Source organism: Colobus angolensis, unplaced genomic scaffold (assembly GCF_000951035.1).
Source record: "Colobus angolensis palliatus isolate OR3802 unplaced genomic scaffold, Cang.pa_1.0 Scaffold121, whole genome shotgun sequence".
NCBI lineage: Eukaryota > Metazoa > Chordata > Mammalia > Primates > Cercopithecidae > Colobus > Colobus angolensis.
In genome coordinates this window covers 7,843,934-7,860,686 of record NW_012113253.1, presented here as the reverse complement: position 1 = coordinate 7,860,686, position 16,753 = coordinate 7,843,934, and the positions used below count along the sequence as shown (strand labels likewise).

The following is a 16,753-nucleotide window of genomic DNA, read 5'->3' as shown; positions in this document are numbered from 1 at the left end:
CCCGCCGGCCTGAAGAGCCAGGGCAACGAGCTGTTCCGAAGCGGGCAGTTCGCCGAGGCGGCCGGCAAGTACTCGGCGGCAATCGCGCTCCTGGAGCCGGCAGGTAGGTGCGCCGCGCCCCGCCGCTTCCCGGGTCCCTCTCGCTGCGATTCACCCGACCCCCAGGGGCCCCGTGGGAGAGGCGCTGCTGCCTCCTCAATGACAGGCGCCGGCATCGCTGCATTCCTCCCAGGTGACTAAGAGCGCCGTGCCACCTGACCTCAGTGAGCAGCACCTTGGAATGCGGGCATGTTCCCGGCCAGGCACATTTGCCTCCGTCCCCGCCGGGCTTTCCCTTGGTGACTATTGCGGGTAGCAGCTCCGCGGAGTTCTGCATGATCAGTCTGTAGGACTGCAGTGCCACCCCACCGGAGACCTCGGCCGTCTTGTAATTCTGGTGAACTGTGATCTTGCTAATGGATTTTAACTGTATTTAATTAAATGTGATTTTTAGGAAGTGAAATTGCAGATGATCTAAGTATCTTATATTCAAATAGAGCAGCATGTTACCTAAAAGAAGGAAACTGCAGTGGCTGCATTCAAGATTGTAACAGGTAAACTGCACGTTTTCAGGTTTGTCAAGAGATTGTTATAATTTCATTGTGGTGAATGCAATATCCAAGATCCTAAATTTTCTGCCTAAGGATCTAATTTCTTAAGAGCTTTATGGTATGTTAATTGATTGACACATAAAAATCAGAAATTATCTCACGTATATGAAGAGAGTCATAGAAGACTGTGCAAACTTTTTTCATTTCCACTGCTACTGCCTAATTCGTGCTCTTTTCATATCACTCCTAGACTACTGGAGAAACCTAATAACTAATTCCAATCCATTGCGGCATCAGAATAACTCTCCTGAAACATTACTTTGTTCAGATTGTTTCCATCAGGCCTTTAATGGCTCAGTATTGGCTTCGAAGTAACTGTAAACTTCTCTGTCACCACACTGCCTCCAAGCAAGTTTCTGCTTCCATTTGGTCTACTGGACCACTTGCTTACTCTCACCCACCCTGTTCTCTGAGCCCTTGCCCAGGTTGCCCCTAATGGTGGTAATGCACTTTGCATATCTTAGCTTCTGAAGTTCTTGCTCAGCTACCCCTTCTCTCTACCTTCTTGGGTGCCCCAGACTTCCTGGTCATCTGCAGGTCTGTAACACCTACACTGACACTTGGTCACACCTCTAAGTCCTGTTATCCACTGAAGGGGGTTTAAACACATTGAGGTTAGGAACCATGTCTTTTCTTTTTTTAATAGACAACTAATCACTGTACATATTTATGGGGTACCGAGTGATGCTTCAATATATATGATGTGGCCAGGTGCAGTGGCTCACGCTTGTAATCCCAGCATTTTGGGAGGCGCAGGTGGGCAGATTGCTTCAGGTCAGTTTGAGACCGTCCTGGCCAACATGATGAAACCTGGTCTCTACTAAAAATACAAAAATTAGCTGGGTGTGGTGGTGTACCCTTGTAGTCCCAGCTACTCGGGAGGCTGAAGCAGGAGAATCGCTTGAACCTGGGAGGCAGACATTGTTGCAGTGAGCCGAGATCCCACGACTGCACTCCAGCCTGGGCAACAGACAAGAGACTCTACTGTAAACTTTACATATATATACACACACACATATTTATATATACACATACATGTGTATGTATGTATATTTATGTATATATGTGTATATGTGTGTGTGTATATATGAAGAGAGTTATAAGTTGTGCAAACTTTTTTCATTTCCACTGCTACTGCCCTAATTCGTGCTCTTTTCATATTACTCCTAGACTACTGGAGAAGCCTGATAACTTCTCCATATATATATGAAGTTATCCATATATATCCACAGATCCATATATACGAAGTATATGTATACGTGTATATATGTATACACGTATATATACACATATATACACGTATAGATACACATATATACACGTATACATATACATATGTATACATATATATGAAACTATCATTGTTAACTATAGTCATCCTACAGTGCTACAGAATGCTAGAACTTGTGCCTCCTATCTAGCTGTAATTTTGTATCCTTTAACAAATCTCTGCCTGTCCCCCACTTCCCCCTACCCTTCCCAGCCTCTGGTAGCCTCTGAGGAACCGTGTCTTACACAGCTTTGTACCCCTTGAAGCATATTAGTCACCCATGGTACTCAATAAGTTACCTGCCTGGATGGTAAATATCTACATAAATAAAACATTGTTTTCCACCATTAAGTAATAAGAAGCCCAAAAGAAGAAGTCATGTCCTAGTTTGACTAACACAACTCTGGCTTACCCATGTTGTCTCATATCATACTCTCAGAAACTCTAGTTTGAACAGTAAATTATGTGGACACTGTTTACAAGGTGAGTAATTTATTATTGTTTTCATTGACTGTATCAGTTTATTGATACGGGTAAAGCTTGCTAGTATCTGTGCCTAAGTTTAAAAAGAATGCCTTGAGGCACTTGGATATTTTTTTGCCAGTTTTACATATCTAAATTTGAAGTGAGTAATACTTATATTCTCTTTGGCCTGACATGAGACCGCATCCTCAGTTGTGTTGGCTCATACTTGCTAATTATTACATTTTTCAGGATTTTGTGAGCTGGTTGATGTCAAGTTGATATTTTGAAATCTGCCATGGTGGGATACCATTTAATACCATGAAATTAGCAAATGCCACAAATCTGGGCTTCCCACCCCTCTTTTTTCTTTACCCAGAGAGCCAGTTGTTAAGGGCTTTTACCAGTGCTCTTAACAGACCAGACCATGTGAATTTGTTGGATAGCAAGCCCGTGGTGATTTGCAGCCAACATCCTTTGAGCTCAAGTGTCTGGTTCTAATACATAACCCTTCAGACTTGTTTTAGGCCTTTCCACAGTGAGGGAGGTCAGGACACTTTAGTTAAAACTTGAGACCCCTAACATTAGAGCTGCTGCAGAAGAGTGGATTTGTGTTGTCCTTACCTGAGATCCTCTAAGGCGATGAACATTTACTGGCTAAAATTGGCTGCATTTCAGTGTAGACACAGGAGAAAGTCAAGGATGGGACTCCAGCCATGGTGTCCAGGGAAGCTAGAGTGGGGGCTTGTCCTAGGGGAGGGCAGGAGATGGCTCGCCTGAGAGGGAAGTGGACGTTGGTTTAGGTAGGTTGTGCTAACTAACTTAAGAGCTGTTTTTTAGGCAAGGAACCTGGCCTTGCTGGTTGGTGCTGACCTCCGAAGAGACCGATCTACTCAGATGTTTTCTTTGATAGCTGGCCTACCCATCCCAGTGTAAGAGAAATGGAGATGAGGCCCAGCAGGGGGTGATTTTACACTAAAGCAGTGATTCTCAATCTTGTTTAAGGCCAGAGAAGCCACTCTGCTTTTGTGAACATCTTTTTAGCTCAAGTGACTATATTCAAATAGATTGCATACATGTTAAAGGGAGTTTTTGTGTTTTTTTGTTTTGTTTTGTTTTTTGTTTTTCAGTTAATTATCTTTTGCTCTTTGGAGAGTTCTATGAGTTTTTTGTTTGTTTTTTTGTTTCTTTTTTTGAGACTGAGTCTTGCTCTGTCCCCCAGGCTGGAGTCCAGTAGCGCGATCTCGGCTCATTGCAACCTCTGCCTCCCAGGTTCAAGTGATTCTCCTTCCTCGACCTCCCGAGTAGCTGGGATTACAGGCACTTGCCACTGCGCCTGGCTAATTTTTCATATTTTTTGTAGAGAAGGGGTTTCACCACGCTGCAGGCCAGGCTGGTCTTGAACTCCTGACCTCAAGTGATCCACCTGGCTTGGCCTCCCAAAGTGCTGGGATTACAGGGATGAGCCACTGCGCCTGGCCCAAAAGTTCTTATTACCAGATAAGTGGTATCAGGAGTCAAACACTGAGAAAGAAAAAACTTCACTTTTCTTATCTATCAGAACCTTTTTGATTTATCTAAACCACACCAAAAGTCTTTTGGTGACTTTCCATTGAGGACATTTCAACAGACTAAAATACAAATGAATGTTGCCTACTAATTCTCTGCTTTTTCTTATCTTTGCTACTCTAACAGTCTTGAAATTAGAAGATTCTTTAGAGTCTTAACTGTGTTACCTTGAATAGATAGCCTCTTTTGTAAGCTCTGCTTCAAAAGTTCTCTGTGCTTGCTTTTATGCATGGGTGGTTTTTTCCCTTAATGGAATTTCTATTAATAAGTTCATATTAATTTTCAGGATTGTGGTTAAAGAAAAAAATCTTGCATTTACTGGGCAGAAAGTGCTAAAAATTAAATACATCATCTCATCAATTTTAGATCCCAAGCTTGGCTTAAGGCCATCTTGAATAGATAAATGGCACCTTGGTCATTGGAAGTCTTCTGTGAAGTGAAGGTAGTCGCATGGTTGTGACTCTGCTCATAGAGTTAATATTACCTAAACAATAAACTAAACTAAATTTAAGGCAGTGGTACAGGTGACAGATCCTGATACCCATGAATCTATTGTCTAGTGTTGAAATATGTTTACTTGATTTTAATTTTATATTTTAAATAATATTTACTGTTTTAAAAAAACCAGTTACTTATTATAGAAAACTTAAGAAAAAACTAGCACAGCACAAAGATGATCATTAAAATCAATCACAATCCTAACACCTAGGCAGAGTGAAATTGGTTATTTTTTCAGAGAAGTGAAGCAGATTAAGTTTGACAGCATTTCTAGAATAATTTCTATGATACGCCAGAAGGGCTCCCACAAGTGCAGCTGAGTATCTGTATGATGTGGGGAGTGGTCTGAGTGGCCGATGACTGAGAGCTCCTTCATTTGCAGTGTTTCTGTGTGTACTGCGTTAGGCAGAGTATAGGCTCTTGAGGGCTCTCGGAGAAGTTTGCTAAGTGCCTCTCATGACCCAGGTGTTGATCTAGGACTAGGAATATAGCGGTGCTCAGCACAGGCGATGCCCTTGCCTTCACGAAGCTCCCTTAGAAAGAACTGACCTGTGGGCACATCACTCCTCATGTTTCTGTTTCTTCACCCACATAATGAACATATTAATATTTACCTGACAGGTTTGTTGTGAGATTAGATGGGGAAGTCTACAGTGATTAGCACATAGCAGATACTCTGTCAATGTTTCCTCATTGCTGAATCACTGTAGACAGGAATAAACAGCAGATTTCTAAGACTATTGGAAAAAAACCAAGTTAAAGAAAGCAGCCCTTGCTCATGCTTTCCTGGAAAGTTAACTACTTGATATATTAATTGCTTATAGCATGAGCTGAAAGAATAAATCCAGAATCTTCAATGTGGACAGTCTGGTGCAGATGCTAGTTAGTAGGTTATATAGAAAGGAGGCTCTTCATAGGATCTCTGCATGGAGGACTTCTTTGCAGCTTCTGTTGATTTTGTTAAAACCAAGAGTACTATAGTTTTCATTCATAAATACAGATGGTCCTTAACTTACAGTGGTTCAACTTATGGTTTTTTAACTTTACCATGGTGTGAAAGGGATACACAACCACAAGGTTTCAGTCTTTAAGCACTGGTGATTCTTTAACCAAAGACTCTGTGCTGCCTTTTGACTTAACATATTTTCAGTTTACCATGGGATTATTGGGACATAACCATATTGTAAATCGAGGATTATATGTAAAGTTTTTTTACTGTTTTACTTCAGAATATAATGAAGTACGTTAAATGCTGAAGTAGCTTTAAACACTTCAAACAAAACCAAAAAACACAACCATGAGATACATCTTTAGTGATATTGGAAACACTTCATAGACTAAAACATGCAAGATGAAAATTCATGACTTAGAAGAAATCATTGTATGTTTAGTTCCTTGATTCCCTTTTGGTCTGTTTTTGAAGCCCTTTTGCAGCAAGTGAATCATAATAAACTAATAAGTTTTAGAGTGCTGATTTTCAAAATGTGATGCAACTTTTATGGTTCTGTACTTTATTATTAAATACATAGATGCAAATAAGAATTTTCTTTTTAATCTGTCAACGACAAGAATCGGTTGAAACCCTGCTCTGTGCCTTGTGCCATGCTGCTCTGTTAGGGGACTGGGGATGCCAGGGCATGCTGCCAGGGAGCTCCCGCCTCAGTGGGAAAGAGTAAATGCAGAGTGCTTTGCTACTGGTTTGAAAGAAAGGAACACAAATGTGATTGCTGTCTTACTCTGGATTTGCCTTTCTGGCATGTTGCCTGGTTCCCAAGACAAAGTCTCGGATGTGTACATATTTGAGAGTTCAGTACGCAGTATCTATTCACTGAAGTATAAACGAAAGACCATTTTTCAAAACAAATGGTATATAATATTTTTGTCTTCTTTAGGGCTCTGGAACTTCATCCATTCTCAATGAAACCTCTTCTGCGGCGGGCAATGGCCTATGAAACTCTAGAGCAGTATGGGAAAGCTTACGTGGATTATAAAACAGTGTTGCAGATAGACTGTGGACTCCAGCTAGCAAATGACAGTGTTAACAGGTAATTAATCTGAGGCAGCTACCTAAAATCTAGTTGTTTTGTACGGTTTTTCCCTTCCCCTCCTTCAAGAACATGTCAAAGTATAGCTGTGTTCTCAGTTACTTTTATCTCCTCAGTGATTGCCTTCTTTTACTCCATTACATCAAATGGTTCTCTTCCTTAATTTAATTTCTGACTCTCCCTTAATACATTCTGAGTTGTTCTATAATGCCTTTGTATTTGTTTTCTGGTCTATTTATTACTGCTCAATCTATATATATATATTTTTTTTGGTCTTAGTAACACAGGATATAACTCATATGTGCTACTTAAATATATGTGGTGATAAGAAGGTATTTACATGGATATCATAAAATCAGTACTAGTAGCTGGGTACGGTGGCTGATGCCTGTAATCCTAGCACTTTGGGAGGCCGAGGCGGGCAGATCACTTGAGGTCAGGAGTTTGAGATCAGCCTGGCCAACATGGCGAAACCTCATCTCAACTAAAAATACAAAAATTAGCTGGGTGTAGTGGCAGGTGCCTATAATCCCAGCTACTCAGGAGGCAGGAGAATTGCTTGAACCCAGGCTGTGGAGACTGCAGTAAGCTGAGATCACACCACTGCATTCCAACCTGGACAACAGAGCAAGATTCCATCTCAAAAAAAAAAATTAAAATTAAATAAGTAAATCAATCAGTACTAGCTGTAGAATAAGATCCAAAAATGTGGTGAAAACTGCTGTGTTGAATCCTCTCCTCCCACAGGATTTGCAGGTGTTCATTGGCGCCATATCTGACAGTGGAAACATATCTGTTGTTTCTCCTGAGGAAAACAGATATCTTCATGAGCCTGCCAGATATTTCTGTCATATGCCCTTGTAAATAGACACTGATCTAGGATGAGTAGTAATTTATAATGGTGAAATAGCAAATAATTTGGATTTAATTTATATTATGACCTATTTACCCCCAGCATGAGAATGAGAAGGTAAAAACTTCCAGACTTCATCAATTGCTTTCCAGTGAAATTTGAAAAATTACTAGTTGGATAACATTTCTAGTTATGTATGATATTTTCTGATCCCATTTGCTTAAAGTGTAACATCTGAAATATTTATATGTCACACTGTATCCTGTGCTGGTCTAGTGGACCACGGCCTGCTCCCCTCAAAAAAGAAAAAAAGGGAAAAAATGACATGATCTCCGTCTTTAAGTACACTAGAATATAGCTGGGTAGAAACAGTGTACAGCAGTTTATCCCCAGGCTGGGGGAAGGGATCACAGAGCGACCACGCCACCTGTGTCTGTATGGGCTGAACTTGTGGAGAGAGCACTTGAGGGGGCTTTGAAGGATGCTGAGAGAATGTGAAGAGACCTTAAACAAAATTGTCAAAAATGGGAATGGTAATTCAAGGTAAGTTTTAAAATCAGATCTTACCTTCCCATGTGGTCCCAGCCCTGCTGGAAAGATACATAGGCAGAGCTGACAACTGCTCTCTTGGTAGTCACAGGGAACCTGTCTGATCCCAGCCTGCCTAGAAGAAAGGGACATACATCCATTATCTGTGATGGGGTGAGATGAGACTGAACCTCTGGCACCCACAGTCTCCTTGACCTTGAGCCTCCTTGGCCTTGATCAGGCAGTCTCACCTGGCCCTGCACAGCCACCCCACAGGGCGCCATCTGCTGCTTCCTTTTATGTGCCTGGAGGCCCTTTCTCCTTTTTGTCTTTGAATTCCTTCTCATCTATCAGGAAAGGACTTGCCTCCTTTAGGAAACTACTTTCCCTAATCTACTGTCTCCCTACTCCATAGGTGCGCCTTAGGTTCCTTTCTCAGTGCCCCCATAACACTGGGCCCTCTTGTATTACCCAGCTTCCATATTGTTTTTAAGTTTGCTGTCTCTCTGTGTAAAATTCTTTTCCTGTGGCTCTAGCAGGTGTTCCCTGAGGTCAGAAATTGTGTTTTTTCATCTTCGTTGCTGCACTGCCCCTATGTCTGTGTCCGGTAGACATCCTCAATAAAAATGAGTGCATTTTCAAACAGAGAAGACAGGGTTCACTCCTTTGCTTTGGGGCATTGCTTGTTGCTTTTAATTCGCCCCATCCTCGGCTTGGTAGTTTTCAAAGTAGAGCTGGAGAAAGTAAGATCTTCTCACAGTGTTAGAAGTTATCATGAAATGGAAAATGGGGAGACACCAGAAGTATCTGGCAGACAGGAGGGCCTGATGAAAAGGTATTTTAGGAAGTCTAATTAATAGTAGGCTGAATGGTTGAAGGGAGAAATGGGTCTGAGAGACCATGATTACTGACATTTCTGACCTTTTTGCATTATGGTTTTTCTAAAAAATTGAGGTAGAATTCATGTACATAAAATTAACTAAGGTGTACAATGCAGTGGCATTTTGTACACTCACCATCTTGGGCAGTCATCACTTCTTTCTAGTTCCAAAACATTTCCACCACCCCAAAAGGAAGCCCTGTACCCAGTAAGCAGCCACACCCCATTTTCCTTTCCCCCAGCCCCTGGCAACCACAATCTGTGTTCTGTCTCTATGGGTTTATCTGTTCTGATGTTTCATCTAAATGGAATCATATATGGCATTTGTGTCGGGCTTCTTTCACTTAGCATGTCTTCAGGGTTCATCCACGGCATAGCATGGATCAGTACTTCATTGCTTTTTATGGCTAACATTCCATTATATGCATGTATATATCATATCACATCTTGTTTATCCATTCACTGGTTGATGAACATTTGGGTCATTTCCGCCTTTTGGCTATTGTGAACAGTGCTGCTGTGAACATTGATGGACAAATTTTTGTTTGCATACTTACTTTCAGTTCCTTTTCATATATGCCTAGGAGTAGAATTGCTGGGTAATACTATGTTTAACTTTTTGAAGACTGTATTATATTTATTATATGTACTCAAGAAGGTTCATTTAAAGTAATTGACTTTTAAGACTCTTTTTTTTAATTGAATGGTTCTTGTTGATATTTTGTTGATGAGGAGGCTTTGGTTTTGCCATGTATATTTTTATATACAATATCTATTTAAAAATTTTCACTATTTCTTATTTGTGAATCCCATATTTCTGCTTGCTTTTCCATCTATTCCAGTTCATTATGGAAAATTAAGCAGCAGCAGCTGTTTTTTTTTTTTAATTTAAACATCTGTATTTATTTGTTTCTGTCTTCCATTAACCATATTCCTCTCTTCCTCTCCAGGAATCTTATATGTTAAATTTCCCTGCATATACTTATTTATTCCCTGGCAACACATCATCTCTTTTCAGCTGCTTCTTCCTTCCTCTCTGCTGGTAATACAAGTTTTGCTTGAAAATTCTTTTTTCTCAAACTTCTTTTTCTTCTGCAATTCTGGGTGGTTATACAGTAATTTAAAAATTTTTTTTACCTTAAAGCATAAGATTCAATTATTATAACCAAAGATCACTATGGAAATTTAAGTTTAAGAAACTACAGGGAAAGTATGTGCATTACATTTGTCTACATGTAAATATAAAAGTTTTTCACACAAAAAGTATATGCGACTAGATTTAACTAACTTGACTTTATTCTAACTAATTGCCAGTAAACCAGTTCAGTCTTATGAAGCAGTTCTTTTTAACCAGATGTGTTCAAAAGACATAATTTTTTATTTTGTTTTTAAATCTAATTATGACATTCTGTATGTTTAAAATAATGAATAAGTGATCACTGAGGATATTAATCTAAATTTTATGATGGCCATCAGTAAATACCATTAATAAAAAAGCTCTTGTAGTAGAATCTAGTATCTTATTTTTTCATCTTTATTCATATGAAAAGAGAATAGATGGGGCTGGGTGTGGTGGCTCATGCCTGTAATCTCAGCACTTTGGTAGGCTGAGATCACCTGAGGTCAGGAGTTTGAGACCAGACTGGCCAACATGGCAAAACCCCGTCTCTACTAAAAATACAAAAATTAACTGGGCCTGGCAGCGCATGCCTGCAATCCCAACTACTTGGGGGGCTGAGGTAGGAGAATTGCCTGAACCTGGGAGGCAGAAGTTGCAGTGAGCCAAGATTGTATCACTGCTCTCCAGCCTGGGCGACAGAGTGAGACTCCATCTCAAAAACAAAACAAACAAACAAACGAAAGAATAAACTGATAATTATAGAAATGAAAAAAATACAGAGCAAGAAAGAGTATCTTAACCACATGTAAATGTTTTGAGAAAAAGCATTATTCACATGACAGCGAGCCCTTACCAGTGTCGGCAACCAGTGTTGTACACCTGTTGTCAACCACAGTAGTTGGTAATGTGGTTATCATAATGTACAGTTTGGGCATAGAAATTCTAAAATACTTCTGATCATTCTCAAGAGTAACACATTATCAATTTAGTAATGATTTTAAATATTACAGGAGACATTTCTTCTAGGCCTCCTAAATTTTAGTTTTATTAACATATTTATAACTTTCTCAAAAAACAAAATTTTATTATGTATACATTAAATTTTTTTAACAAATTAAAAATGTCTTAATTTTTTGTTTTGATTAAAAAATAGTCTAAGTTGCATCATTTATGATAACTTGTAAAAATATTTTTGAAAACAGTTTATGTGGACAGAAAATGCTCAGGATTGCATGTTTTCTATAAGGAAGTACACATTTGCATAGCATTTGTAAATTTTACTCTTAATCTGACCTTCAGCAATATAAAAAGCAAACTAAATGATCAACAGAGAAAATTCATTTTCTCTTTAGGCTATCAAGAATTTTAATGGAGCTGGATGGACCAAATTGGCGGGAGAAGCTGTCACCTATTCCTGCTGTGCCTGCTTCTGTGCCACTGCAGGCTTGGCATCCGGCAACAGAGATGATCTCAAAACAAGCAGGAGACTCCAGCAGCCATCACCAGCAGGACATCACAGGTGGGGGACGCCTACACTCATTTCTTCTCAAGGTTACCTTGAGCTGTGTGTGTACTTTCACAGTAAAGCAGAGAGATAAGAGCATTAATTCTAGAATCAGACCTAGGTTTAAGTGAAGTCCCTGTTCTCCCTCTTTGGCTGGTCTCAAACTCCTGACCTCAAACGATCTGCCTGCCTTGGCCTCCCAAAGTGCTGGAATTATGTTCTCCCTCTTTAAAACTACATAGTCTTAAGAAGTTGCTGTATACCTCCTGTGTCCTACTCGTATACATGTAAAGGGCTTTTTTGTTTTGTTGTGTTTTGAGACAGGGTCCTGCTCTGTCACCCAGGGTGGGGTCCAGTGGCGCAATCATGGTTCACTGCAGTCTCAACCTCCCAAGCTCAAGCAATACTCCTGCCTCAGCCTACTGAGTAGCTGGAACCACAGGTGCATACCAACATGCCCGGCTAATTTTTAAATTTTTTGTAGAGACGGAGTCTCCCTATGTTGCCCAGGCTGGTCTCAAACTCCAGGGCTAAAGTGATTCTCCTGGCTCAGCCTCCCAAAGTGCTGGGATTATAGGCATGAGCCACCATGCATGGTTTGAGGCAGGGAAATGTATTAATAAATGTCTCACAAGGAGGTTCTCAGAAATAAATGGAGATGTCTATATAAAATACTATATTCTGACTGTGTAAACCTGTAGTAACCTCTTAAGCATTGTTAACATAACTAATAAGAAAAAGAAGGCCAGGTGCAGTTGGTCATTCCTGTAATCCCAGCACTTTGGGAGGCAGGTGGATCACTTGAGCCCAGGAGTTCAAGACCAGCCAGGGCAACATGGCGAAACCCTATCTTTACAAAAAATATAAGAATTAGCCAACTGTGTATGCGTATAGTCCCAACTACTTGGGAGGCTGAGGTGGGAGGATCCCCTGAGCCCAGGAAGGTTGAGGCTGCAGTGAGCTGTGATGGTGTCACTGCACTCCAGCCTGGGTGACAGAATGAAACGCTGTCTCAAAAAAAAAAAAAAAGAAGTTAAATAACATGTAGCTCTACAGTAGACCCTGTATGTGATGAGGCTAGAGAGTAAGACTGATATGGTTAAAATAATAAAATAAAGCCCCACAACATAAATATAGTCATGTGCTCATAATGGTATTCCAGTCAACAGTGGAGCACATCTATGACAGTGATCCCATAAGATTATAATACTGTAACTTTACTGTGTTTTTACTGTACTATACCCTTACCATACCTTTTCTGTGTTTAGATACACAAATACCATTGTGTTACAGTTGCCCACGGTATTCAGTACAGTAACATGCTGTTACAGGTTTGTAGCCTAGGAGCATTAGCTTGCACCATAGAGCCTGGATGTGTAGTAGGATATACCATCTAGGTTTGTGTAGCCACACTCTATGATGTTTGCACAACAGCAAAATTGCCTAACGACAAATTTCGCAGAACGTATCCATTGTTGAGTGATGAATGACTGTGTAATGCAGGTACTTCCTTCTGCCTTTATCGTAGTTGTTAAAAAATTTGTATTCCTTAGTGCCTACATTATTACTTTGAGCATAGTAAGTAAGCATTAATAAATGTGACTTCACCCTTGCCTTCTGCTTTAAAGCCAGCTGAGGCCCCATTTCTCCCACAAAGCTTAGAAACTCCATATGTGTCCCCAAGTTGTGCTTCATTTTATAGATGCCCTGAGGTTCCTGAGCCATGATGTCCAGATAGATAGTGTTGAACCCTCATTTTCTTTACTGCCAAGAAAGAGCAGACAGGGGACGTCTGCCAAGTAGATGATCTAGCAGTCCCAGGAAAATCATGGAGATCTGTAGTTTTCTAGAGCCCGTTATTAATAGGGCCTGACACAAAGCATTTGCTCAGTAAATAAGAGCTACTTCTTACTAACAAAATGCATCTACAGCTGTGAGTTAGCACACCATAGCACAGGTATAATCAACTGTGTTTGAATTTTTCTGTCCAGATTTGTTTACTGATCGACAGTGAGAATGGATACCAAAGGTTTAAAGACACTGGAGGATAAAAGCTTGAGGAAAATTTTTCAGCAAAATCTTCCCTAATATTCTATTTCAGGGTTTATATACCAGGATTGGGAAAGTACTATTTGACCCTATTATGTCAGAATTTTTTTTTTTTTTTTGAGACAGGATCTTGCTCTGTTGCCCAGGCTGGGGTGCAGTGGTGCAATTTTGGCTCACTGCAGCTTCAACCTCCTGGGTTCAGGCAGTCTTCCCACCTCAGTCTTCTGAGTCGCTGGGACTACAGGTGTGTGCCACCATGTCTGGCTAATTTTGTATTTTTTATAGAGACAGGATCTCATTATGTTGCCCAGGCTGGTCTCGAATTCCTGGGCTCAAGTCATCCTTCTGCCTCAACCTCTGAAAGTGCTGGGGTAACAGGTATGAGTAGCCTAGACTGTGTGAGATCTTTTGAAACATGAAACATGGGCAGAAATATTCTGTGATTTGAAATAAAAGATGAAAAGTAAACTAGCATTTTATACAATTTGTGCAGAGGGACAAATAAGATTATTGTTTACATTCTGAGTTTACATTACAAATTTAGGGGACTGGGCATGGTGGCTCTTGGCAGTAATCCCAGTAGTTTGGGAGGCCATGGCAGGAGGATCGCTTGAGGCAAAGAGTTCAAGACCAGCCTGTGTAACAAAGCAAGACCCCCATTTCTACCAAAAAAAAAAAAAAAAATTGGCTGGGTGCGGTGGCTCATGCCTGTAATCCCAGCACTTTGGGAGGCTGAGGCAGGCAGATTGCCGGAGCTCAGGAGTTTGAGACTAACCTAGGCAACATGGCAAAACCCTGTCTCTACTAAAAATACAAAAATTAGCTGGACATGGTGGCACATGCCTGTAGTCCCAGCCAGCTACTTAGGAGTCTGAGGTGAGAAGATGGCTTGGGTCCAGGAGGCAGAGGTTGCGGTGAGCTGAGATTGCACCACTGCACTCTAGCCTGGGTGACAGAGCCAGACCCCATCTCAAAAAATAAAAATAAAAAAATAATAAATTTATCTATCAGAAGATTTTAAGATTGCAAAATCCAAAAGTTTAATTTATGGATTTTTATTATATATCAGATTATTCTATAGGATAAACTTATTACCTAGGTTTAAAACTTAAAATTTTAATATTTTGTGTGTGTTTGAAAACTTGGTTGTAAGTAACAGAAAATCTGTTGACTTAAAGTGTAAGGGACGGTCTTGGCTCATGTCACTGAAAGGGCCCAGACAGGCTGTAAATCAGGCTCAGCTCATCAAGGCGCTCATCAAGGCTTAGGCTGTAGCAGGAAACAATAGAACTGTAGCAGTTTTAGGCTTTACATCTGCGCATATCAATGTCCAAAGAGAGTGGGAAACCATTGCTTTTGATGGCACTAAGAATGAGGAAGTAGCCCGGGCTTGGTGGCTCACAACTGTAATGCCAGCACTTTGGGAGGCCAAGGCAGGAGGATCACCGAGGTCAGGAGATCGAGACCATCCTGGCTAACACGGTGAAACCCTGTCTCTACTAAAAACACAAAAACTAGCCGGGCACGGTGGTGGGCGCCTGTAGTCCCAGCTACTCGGGAGGCTGAGGCAGGAGAATGGCGTGAACCCGGGAGGCGGAGCTTGCAGTGAGCCAAGATTGCGCCACCGCACTCCAGCCTGGGCCACAGAGTGGGACTCCATCTCAAAAAAAAAAAAAAACACCAAAAGAATGAGGAAGTACATTTCCTCAAAGCCCAGGCTTTTTAATCTGTTATTCTATTCATCTGAATTGGGCCATGTGCCCATCCCTGAGCCAATCTCTTTGATGAGGAAACGCCCCACGCACTGACTGGCTTAGACCTGGGGTTTTGACCCGTGAGGTCAGCCTTCCCTGAACATGTGCTCTGAATAGGAGAGGGGTGATAGCTGAATGAATATTGAGGTCCTAGAAACAGATTCTGAGCAGGGTGTCAGCAATGTTCACGGCAAGATAATAGGGATAGTCTGTAATTCTGGTAATGAGCAGTTCAGACTCTGATTGCAGATAACAGAAAGCCCAACTTATAATGCCTCAAGTAAGCAAAAAACTGTTTATGGGCACTTACTATGGACAAGTCCACAGATGGAGTGGTTGCAGGGATGGCTGGATTCAGGACTCAGAGATTCTAGTTCTCCATCTTGGCCTCTTACTTGCTCTGATGGCCCCATTCTTACACCATCCCTTTTTATCACAAGATGGCAAAATAGCTCCTCTTTTGAGCCTTAAATTCCACAGGAAATAACAAGAATTATTTTACAAGAATCTTTCAAAACATTTTATCAGCTCTTACAGACCCATCCCTGAACAATTGGATTACTATGGCCATAGGACTGATGTGCTGATTAATAAAATGATTATCCCAAAGGTTAGGGCTGGAGTGAGGTTTGCTTCACTTAAACCAAAGGAGCAGAGAATGAAAGAGATATGATTTCCCAAGGAAATTTGGGGTGGTGGATAGATGTTCACTTCAGGCTTTAAGAGGAGTGTTCACTATTCACAAAATAGTTGCCAAGCAGAACACTGTGGATATTTGTATCCCATTTCATGGACAGGTTCTGTCATATCCAAGCTTAACCAGAGGTCTGAAGTGCCCCTGTACCACTGTAAAAGCGCTGTGTGAGGCAGCATAGATGGAGATGACAGAAAACACTGAGGGTTGCTAGTTCACATGTGCAGCCTTAGTGGAGACTCTGCCTCTTGTCATATAGTCACCTGAGCCCTGTTAGGATTGTTTGCTCAATTCTCTCCATCTCTAAGGTGGTTCTGGCCTCTGTTACTGTCTTTAGAATCCTAGTAGAGAAAAGATGGCATGTCAAGATGGATAACATGACAAAATTATTACTTATATCTTATATTTTTTTCTTTTTTCTCTTTTTTTTTTTTTTTGAGATGGGGTTTCGCTCTTGTTGCCCAGACTAGAGTGCAATGGCATGATCTTGGCTCACCGTAACCTCCGCCTCCCAGGTTCAAGCGCTTCTCCTGCCTCAGCCTCCTGAGTAGCTGGGATTACAGGCATGTGCCACTACGCTGGCTAATTTTGTATTTTTAATTAAGATGGGGTTTCTCCATGTTGGTCAGGGTGGTCTTGAACTCCTGACCTCAGGTGATCTGCCCGCCTCAGCCTCCCAAAGTGCTGAGATTACAGGTGTGAGCCACCGCACACGGCATTTGTATCTTATTTTCTAATTAGAAAATAATCGTATCATAATTATATAATTACTTTTACTTATAGCCTATTTGTCATTTTAATTTGTCTACAAAGTTTTGTTCCATTTGGATTTTTGCTCTGCATGCTGTGTGGTCAAGTTAATTTGCAATAGAGGATT

The 16,753-nt window shown here is 40.9% G+C and overlaps 1 protein-coding gene across 1 annotated transcript in view; it reads left to right on the top strand.

The window, feature by feature from the left end:
• The window catches only part of SPAG1 (sperm associated antigen 1), an 87,934-nt gene that overhangs the window by 60,707 nt on the left and 10,474 nt on the right, over positions 1-16,753 (top strand). The window contains exons 11-14 of the mRNA XM_011931959.1: positions 2-103; positions 494-593; positions 6,342-6,494; positions 11,228-11,394. Of these exons, the coding sequence (XP_011787349.1) occupies positions 2-103; positions 494-593; positions 6,342-6,494; positions 11,228-11,394 (522 nt within the window). The remainder of the gene's footprint in view (position 1; positions 104-493; positions 594-6,341; positions 6,495-11,227; positions 11,395-16,753) is intronic.